Source organism: Pteropus medius, unplaced genomic scaffold, assembly GCF_902729225.1.
Source record: "Pteropus medius unplaced genomic scaffold, Ma_sr-lr_union100, whole genome shotgun sequence".
Taxonomy (NCBI): domain Eukaryota; kingdom Metazoa; phylum Chordata; class Mammalia; order Chiroptera; family Pteropodidae; genus Pteropus; species Pteropus medius.
Window position 1 is genome coordinate 13,468,849 of NW_024344370.1, and position 8,986 is coordinate 13,477,834.

At 39.1% G+C, this 8,986-nt stretch overlaps 1 protein-coding gene across 1 annotated transcript; it reads left to right on the plus strand.

The window, feature by feature from the left end:
• The first annotated feature begins 1,217 nt into the window (after positions 1-1,217).
• On the plus strand, positions 1,218-8,688 carry CCNB1 (cyclin B1). The gene is made up of 9 exons (XM_039870122.1): positions 1,218-1,425; positions 2,045-2,215; positions 2,312-2,485; positions 4,024-4,206; positions 5,452-5,610; positions 5,804-6,040; positions 6,308-6,448; positions 7,097-7,207; positions 7,382-8,688. The coding sequence occupies exons 1-9, from the start codon at positions 1,405-1,407 to the stop codon at positions 7,487-7,489; spliced, it is 1,305 nt and encodes a 434-aa protein (XP_039726056.1). The 5' UTR covers positions 1,218-1,404; the 3' UTR covers positions 7,490-8,688.
• The last annotated feature ends 298 nt before the right edge of the window (positions 8,689-8,986 follow it).

Below are 8,986 nucleotides of genomic sequence, written 5' to 3' on the forward strand. Positions count from 1 at the left end.
AAAGGAAGCTAAAGGGACATGATAACTAAATAACATCTCACCCTAGAATGGATCATGTACTGAAGGAGGGAAAATGCTATAAAGCAGGAGTCCCCAGTATCGGTCTGTGGCCTGTTAGGAACCAGGCCGCTTAGCAGGAGGTGAGCCCGGCAAACAAGCAGAGCTTCATCTTTATTTACAGCCGCTCCCCATTGTCTCAGCTCCACCTCAGATCATCGGCATTAGATTTTCATAGAAGCACCAGTCCCTAGTGCCAAAAAAACTGGGGAGCGCTGCTATAAAGAATATTATTAGGTCAACTGACAAATTGGAATATAAACTAGGATGAATAAAATATTTTAATAAAGTACATTTTTGGAGTTATTAACTATATGGTTATATGAGAATATCTCTTTTTCTTAGGAATTACACACTGCAGAATTGAAGAATAAAAGGCCATGATATATAAAACTTTCCTCAAATGTTTCAGGAAGAATAATTTTATACAGTTTATACATAAATCAAGTAAATTAAGCAAATGGAGTAGAATGTTAAGGATAGTTGAATCCAGGAAAAGGGTATACGTGTGTTCCTTATAATATTTCTGTTTGCAATTCTTCTAAGTTTGACATTACTCTCAAATAAAAAGCTAAAACAAAAAGAATGGCTTTAAGAAAGAATGTGAAGTAACCTGGCAGGTTAAGAAATTGACAATATTCTTATACAATTAACATTGTGGTAACGTCACGGATCCAAAACAAAAACAAAAACAAAAAAAACCTACATTTCGTCCCCATGTTACTAATCTGTGATCCAGGTACAGTCACCTAAAGCTTCTCTGAGCTTTAGTTCTTCCAGAATGCTGCTGGAAAGATCAAATGAAGGTATAGCAAAGCCTTTCCGACTACATACCACTGTAGAAGAGGAAAATGTGTAACAATAAGTAGGACTAGAGCCATAACTGCTCCTCACGCTGCGGCTGCTCAACTGTCACTTTTTGGAGGCCACAAGGCGGTCTTCTAGGCTACATCAGGCAGCACTCAAGTTTTCCTCCCTCCGCCTCTCCAGGTGGCAGCCTCAAATGCGCGAGAGCGCAGGCGCGAAGACAGACCAAGCGAGCGAGGGCGGCGGCCCTGCGGCGCAGCCTCGCTCTGGCTCCGCCCCCTCTCGTACGTCTCCGCGGGATCGCCCTGGAGACGCATTCTCGGGGGAACCCGCAGCCGCCAATGGGAAGGGAGCGAGTGCCATGAACAGGCCAATAAGGAGGGAGCGGTGCGGGGTTTAAATCTGAGGCAGGGCCCTGCATCTCCCAGCGTGCTGCAGAGGAACGGCTGTTGATCTGTGTTGAATTCAGGTCCCCGGCTTGTCGGGGGCTCGAGTTCTCGGCTTCTCTCCACTGAGCTGCTACCTGTTGAAGAGGAAGCCATGGCGTTCCGGGTCACCAGGGTGAGCTGCTGCGGACGGTGAACAAACGTGGCCTTTCTCGCTGCTTGTCCTCTCCCTGTCTCGCCTGTTGGGAGCCCCTCAGGCAGGAGCGGACCAGAACAGAGATTTGGGGGAGTGGGGGTGTCGGTAGGCCCCTGGCATGGTAGGGTAGTTTGGGGATGGGAGGCAGACTGACGGAGAAAAGAAGGTGACAAACAGATCTGGATGAGCCTTGGATAAACGTTTGGGGGGAAATGGAGGGAGGGTCGGTGGGAAACCTTTTCTGAAAGGTGATAGAGGGCGCTTTTGTGGGCTCCCACCAACTGCGTAACCCCCTTCCTGGAGAGAAAGAAGGTGCCTGCAATTATAGGCCTTTTGGTTTTCATTCAAATGTAAATTTGCTATACTTTAGTGTTGGCCGGGACTAAAAGTGCTAGGCCTCTGTAGGTAAGTGAAGAGGTTCAGGTAGGAAACTGACTTGTCACAGTCTTAGCGTAGACCCTGGAACCCGGGTTTCCCCTGGTAACTCATTTACAGCCGACTTAACTCCTGAGAGCCTCTGTTTTGCCTCATCTTAATTAACTCCAGACTTACTCTAACCTGGCTGGGCAAGCTCTCAAAGTGGTCTTGCTTCTTTCAGAACACGAAAATTAATGCTGAAAATAAGGTGAAGATCAATATGGCAGGCGCAAAGCGCGTGCCTGTGTCCACTGCTGCAGCCTCCAAGCCGGGCCTGAGACCAAGAACAGCCCTTGGAGACATCGGTAACAAAGTCAGTGAACAGCCACAGGCCAAATTACCTCTGAAAAAGGTAACTATCTTCCTCATCCAACTTCTCTGTAAAAGTCCATCTTCCAACTGTGACTCTAGATGGAGAAACATTCCATTCTCTCCCATTCATTCACAGGAAGCAAAAACTTTAGCTGCTGGAAAAGTTATTGCTAAAAAAGTACCTAAACCTCTGGAAAAAGCACTGGAGCCTGTGACTGAGCCTGCGCGGGAGCCTGTGCCGGAGCCTGCATCAGAGCCAGAACCTGAGTCTGTTAACAAAGAAGAAAAACTTTCTCCTGAGCCTATTGTGGTAAATTTATTTTACTCTTCTAGAGCCTGTTGATTTCCTCCCCTTCGTTTTACTTTAATGCACGGAATAACATTTGAATAAATAGTAATAATAGTAACATTTACAACGTTAATAGTAACATTAACTCACATAATCTTATACTTTCTTAGCTAGTAGTATTACTTCTACTTTTGTGATAATGGCTTAGGGAAATATTAAGTATTTTCTACAGTTGTATCTAACCAGTAGCACATATTGGATTCAAACCCAGGCTTGAGCCTATTCTTTTAGTCATTTTGTTGATGGTATTGAGTAGTAACTACCTGGATCAAAGATTTTGCTATCTTTAGTACATACCATCTCTAACTAGAATTTTTCAACTGAAACACAGATTTTTCTCTTGAATCTTTTTTTTACTTGCTAATATGGCCACAGAATAACTAATAAGCCCGTAACATTGGAATATATAAAGATGTAAAGCAGAGTGAAAATGTAACTCCTCAGAATAGATGAGTTAACTACCTCAAAAACCAAGAACTTTCTATTAAATATTAGGTAAATTTATCTACTGTGAAGGAAAAACAAGCCATCTAGAAGAGGCTACTTTGCTGAAATTCCAATGAACTGCTTTCTGAAGCTCTAATTTTAAAAACGTAGTAAAGTCATTTGGGAAAATCTGTAAAAGTCATTCAACCTGGCTCTTTATATCAAAGAGCGTTTGAGGCTATTGCGTTAGTATTGACCCGCTGGATATAGCACATGACACTTGTAGTATGCACAGTCTTTAATTGGCTATTCCAAACTACCTGAGGTTTCCTTGCAAGTCCCATATAGATTCTTGCCTTCGATTTCACACTATTTAAAAATGGCTTTTCCACTCTCTTTCATTTGGTTAATAACCTTTTCATCCTTCAAAACAGCTTAAGTATCAACTCCCGAAGCTTTGCCTAACTTCCTCCACCCCAACCCTTGTTCCTAGAATCAATCTCCTTACTTCATGTACTTCTCTCTTCTAAAATCAAAACCCCTTGAGGACACCATAAAATCGGTGCCCAGGACAGAGCTTGACTTGAAAAAAGTGCTCAATAAATGAACAGTGGGGTAACTGGAGCTTGAAAGAAATGGTTAATGAAGTCAGTTAATAATTAGTAGTCAGGACAGAACTTGTGTTGTCCTGAGCAGTGAGAAGCAGTCCAGGTTTTGAAATAAAGACTGACTTGTCACTTGTTTGGATTAACTTCACATGACACTGATAAACAAATTTATTACTTATCAGTTTTCTTTGGAGGAAAGTCCAGAGTGTGAATTTGTTTCTCTGTTTTACCTGTTAGAGTTTAGGTTCTGCTGACTTCAAATTGGCTCAGTCAGGTTGGCATTTCAATTTTTATATTAATCACTTCCTAAAGAGAAATTGAATAAATTTGAAAATACTTTTTAAGGAAATGAATTATATGACTACTCAGCAAATGACCTCTTGAGTTGATACCAATAATTGGACCCTTATTTCCAGGTTGTATGCTCCTCTTTGCTATTATTTCAAAAGATCTTTCTGTTTCAAGGTTGATACTCCCTCTCCAAGCCCAATGGAAACGTCTGGATGTGCCCCTGCAGAAGAATATCTGTGTCAGGCTTTCTCTGATGTAATTCTTGCAGTGAACGATGTGGATGCAGAAGATGGAGCTGATCCAAACCTTTGTAGTGAATATGTAAAAGATATCTATGCTTATCTGAGGCAACTCGAGGTCAGTAAATTGCATCTAGCTTTATTAAAGATATTTCCATTAACGGTTTACAATAATACAACCAGGATGTGAGCAGCATTTCTTAACAGTAGATTCCACTTTCAAATTCTCATTATGGAATACCAAAAATAAAAAGTCACTAAACAAACCAATGAAGTTTTTATTTGCCTTTTAGAACAGGGAAAGTTCAAAGTGAGTGAATACTACTATGGTTCTTTCTAATAGAAAGCCCACAGATTGAATGAAGTTTTTATATCCATCACAGAAGCAGGCAAGTCCCAAATTCTGGGTTTAAGGAGGATAACAGGCAGGAAGTTGATGGTAAAGAAGAATATGCTGGAAAAATGATAGCCACCCCCAACACAAAGCATTTTGGGTCAGTGTAGCTGATGTGTATGTGATATCAGGGAAATTATTCTTTGTGTCCAAGAGGAGTACTAAAGTTTTTTAGTTTTCTTTCATGTTACTTCTGAAACTTTCTATTAGTGGCATTTCCTCCCCATCCCACCCCACTCCATCCCCACCAAAAATCAAGGAAGCATTCTATATGGTAACAACATAAGCTATACAGTTATCAGATTTACCCAATTTTTAATAATGCATTCTCTTCCTTTGGCATCATTAACATCTTTAGTCTCTTGACTGTTTCTTTGGGGCATCTTCGTTTTCTATAAGTTGTCTTGCAAGGTTTCCTTTGCCAGAACCAGCCTTCTACTTTGGGCTTCTTTTTAAAGTTTCTGTTCTAACATTGGAGGATCGGGTTTAGCAGATGCATGTCCTGGTCTTTGATGGTTCATTCTTCTCCTTATTTGTGGTGTTTTGGCAGTTTAAACCCTGGAGCAGCAGAGTGGTAGCACATGGATTCCAGCTGATCTAAGAGAGCTGCCACTATATTTCTCTGTTTTGTAAAGCTCAGGTTCTGGGTTTAGAGTCTTAGGTGAAAAGATCAGAGATGATAGTATGATATCTTTATTTGGAGAGAAATACATACAGGGTGTGGGCCAGCAGTGGTGATAGTGAATTGAACATAAGGTCTGCCAATATGAAAAACCTGTCACAGTGCCCTACTTAATATGCATTTTCTTCTTCAGTGATAGAGCTGTTTGTAGTGACCATGTGAATAATTGATTTAAAGACTATTACAGATTATAAACACCCCAGAGCTATTCTGTGGTGACTCATATTTCTGGTCAGAAATGTCACATGGAGACTGGCTTCTAATGATAATCAGCATTTCTTTTGCAGGAAGAGCAAGCAGTCAGACCAAAATACTTACTGGGTCGTGAAGTCACTGGAAACATGAGAGCCATCCTAATTGATTGGCTAGTGCAAGTTCAAATGAAATTCAGATTACTGCAGGAGACCATGTACATGACTGTTTCCATTATTGATCGGTTCATGCAGGTGAGCATAATTCAGTAACTGAGGTTCCTCCCTTCCAGGGTCTAAGCTGAGTCGTAAGAAATAGACCTTTGCAGCTAAAATCTGTTTTGGGGGATAGGGTGTCATTAAGATTTTGCTTTTTTACTTCTCCATAACTATGTCTCCTTTTTCAAATATGTATTACTTATTCATCCAGTTGAAATTCCCATTGCAGAATAATTGTGTTCCCAAGAAGATGCTGCAGCTGGTTGGTGTCACTGCCATGTTTATTGCAAGCAAATATGAAGAAATGTACCCTCCAGAAATCGGTGACTTTGCTTTTGTGACTGACAACACTTACACTAAGCTCCAAATCAGACAGATGGAAATGAAGATTCTAAGAGCTTTAAATTTTAGTCTGGGTCGCCCTCTACCCCTGCATTTCCTTCGGAGAGCATCTAAGATTGGAGAGGTATAGATTTCTTTGGTATGGTACATTAGAGAATACTGCCGACCAAGCAAATCTAATTCAACTGACTTATATACATACCTAAGTACCCGGGGAAGGTATAAACATTTATTTTCAACTAGGTTATATGTTATTAAGACCTTCCATTGGCAGTTGCACTTGAGAGTTTATAGATAAACACTTGTAGTTACATTTATGAGCATGCCAGTTATTGCCAAGGGAGAATTTGCTGACAGAAGCTCAACGACTTATATGTGGATTTTGTTTCAGGTTGATGTGGAGCAACATACTTTGGCCAAATACTTGATGGAACTAACGATGTTGGACTATGATATGGTGCACTTTTCTCCTTCTCAGATTGCAGCGGGAGCTTTTTGTTTAGCACTGAAAATTCTCGATAATGGTGAATGGGTAAGCTCTATCCCACAGACCTAGGTTACCCTGAGCTTTTAAATTGTAAGTAGTATTTGCCTGAATACAGAACTGTTTTCATTAAAGGACAATTCAGATGGTTCCTAAATACAGCATCTGCTGAGGGAACGATCAAAAATGATATCTTCTTTGTGTTGTCTTCATAGAATACCTTCATTTCATTGCCTTATTTTATTTTTCTATATCCCTTTAAGAAACACAGAACAGCTGCTACTCCTTATAGATGGAGAAGTTCAAGCAGATCAAATGACATACTAGAAATTCATTCATATTTAATGATTCAACAAATATTTCTATGGGCCATATGCTACCCTAGACCCTAGAAATAAAAGTATGAATGAGAAAGTGGGCCTTCAAGGAATTTGGAGTCTAGCTTTGGGGTAGAAAGTCAGCAATTGCAAAAGTGTATAGATTTGAGCACATTAGTGTATAATAGGTTTAAGCACAGGATTCTTGAGAATCATGAAAGGAAGAGTACCTAGAGAAGGAGTCTTAAGCTTGTCTTAAATTTCAATTATAATCAGTCATACAGTATCTATCTCCCTACTTTACTCTTAAATAACATCTGGAAATTTTATGAAAACCGTTGTTGATGTGCATTTTTAACATTAGCTCTTGTTGTTTTAGACACTAACTCTACAGCATTACCTGTCATATACTGAAGAATCCCTTCTTCTTGTTATGCAACACCTGGCTAAGAATATAGTCATGGTGAATCGTGGACTTACAAAGCACATGGTAAGTCAATCAGTGGCACTTCAGGATGTTGGGGAAAAGTAAAAATAATTAAGACTTCATGCTCATAAATACATAGCTTGTTTTTGAGGAGTTGATATTTTACATGAATATCTGTAGCACTGGAACTTATTTTTTCCTCTTTTCCTTCCTTAATTACTATGCTTTCTATTCCAGACTATCAAGAACAAGTATGCCACAGCTAAGCATGCTAAGATCAGCACTCTTGCACAGCTGAATTCTGCACTAGTTCAAGATCTGGCCAAGGCTGTGGCAAAAGTGTAACTTGTGAAATTGAGTTGGAGTACTGTAATGATCTGCAAATAAAATTGGCACCATGTGCTATCTGTATATATTATATGTTACATTTATTTACTTTTAATAAAGTTGTGGACCTTTTTACTTCTTACCTTAACTCATTTGAATGTAGCCACTTCCTGCTCTTGGGGAACCCTAAAAGTAGCCTTAAAGATATGCTAGGGAATATAGAGTATTAAAAAAAGCGCTTTCAGTTAAACTAGGGACCCAACTAATATATATAATTGTTGCTTATATGATTCTTGTTTTATATACCTACCTGGATTTTGCTTTATAAATAGGAATTACTAAGGTTATGAAGGCATTTAAAACCCTTACCTTCCATAGGGCATACTGCATGTAAGCCTAGTCATCTTGGAGCATCTGCTGCCTTGTTCTACTTAAGTAAAAGTCTGCCACCTCATCCCTAGTCCGCCATTTTCTGTTTCTTCTGGTGTTTGCTGCCATAAATTCTAAGTAATCTACTTTTACCACTATTTCTTAAATTATCAACTTTAGTATCAACTTTTTCACTTGGAAAAATGACTTTATATTCTAAACATACTTTACTTTTTCTTTATTAGTTGAGAAAATAAAACAGACTCCTCAAAACATACCAAAGTATCTTAAAAAGTTTATTTTACCTCTCCCCGCAACTCTCCTACATCTCCACGCCCTCGACCTGAAGATGTCAACAGTTTGAGATGTAGCCTTCCATGACTTCTATAAACATAGATGAGCATAGATATAAATTGTCGTGGAGATTTTAAAACAAGATTTTTCTACATGCTTAGCAATTCCTTTCAATATGTATAGACATCTGTTTTAGGGTATTACGTTCCAGAGTATAATGTATTCAGTCATTCAATTGACATTTGGATGGCTTTTTTCTTTGCCCCTAAAGACAATGCTGTTTAAATATCATTAAGTATCATGTTGGTTTTTTGGGTTTTTTTTTTACATAAATTGGGTTCTCCAAAGGGTATGTGTGTTCTCACTTAAAGCAGGTCCTGTCAAATGACTTTCTCAGTGTCATCAGCAATGTACAAAAGTGCTGGTTTTCTCTGCAGTTTTGTCAAAACTAAAGATAATCTCTTCAATTTCTGTGAATTTGGGAATTCTACCTTGTTTGCTGTTTTAATGTATACTCCTAATGATTACTTGAATAAATTTTTGTTGTCTACTAACTTTTCAATGTGTAAGCCTTTCCCAGTTTGTCATTTGCCCTTTGACTATTAATGCTGTGTTAACATGCAAACATTTTTTTATATTATCAAATCTATTTTTTCCTGTAGTTGCTTTTGGATTTTCAGTGTTAAAGTCAACTTCCTCCCAAACTATAAATATCCTCTAAGAAATTTTTTTCCCATTTATATTTATGATCCCTGTGGTATGAGGTGGGATTCTTACTTCCAGATAAGTGCCCATTCATGCCCATATAATTAGTCATCCTTGTCCAACTGAATTGAAATATCAACGCCCGTC

What these genes read in the sequence shown, in the direction of transcription:
- CCNB1 (XM_039870122.1), top strand. Translation starts at nt 1,405, where the DNA reads ATGGCGTTCCGGGTCACCAGG. An exon ending in CCAAATTACCTCTGAAAAAG is followed by an intron (nt 2,216 to 2,311) that starts GTAACTATCTTC and finishes ATTCATTCACAG; the next exon opens with GAAGCAAAAACTTTAGCTGC. An exon ending in GTGGACTTACAAAGCACATG is followed by an intron (nt 7,208 to 7,381) that starts GTAAGTCAATCA and finishes TTTCTATTCCAG; the next exon opens with ACTATCAAGAACAAGTATGC.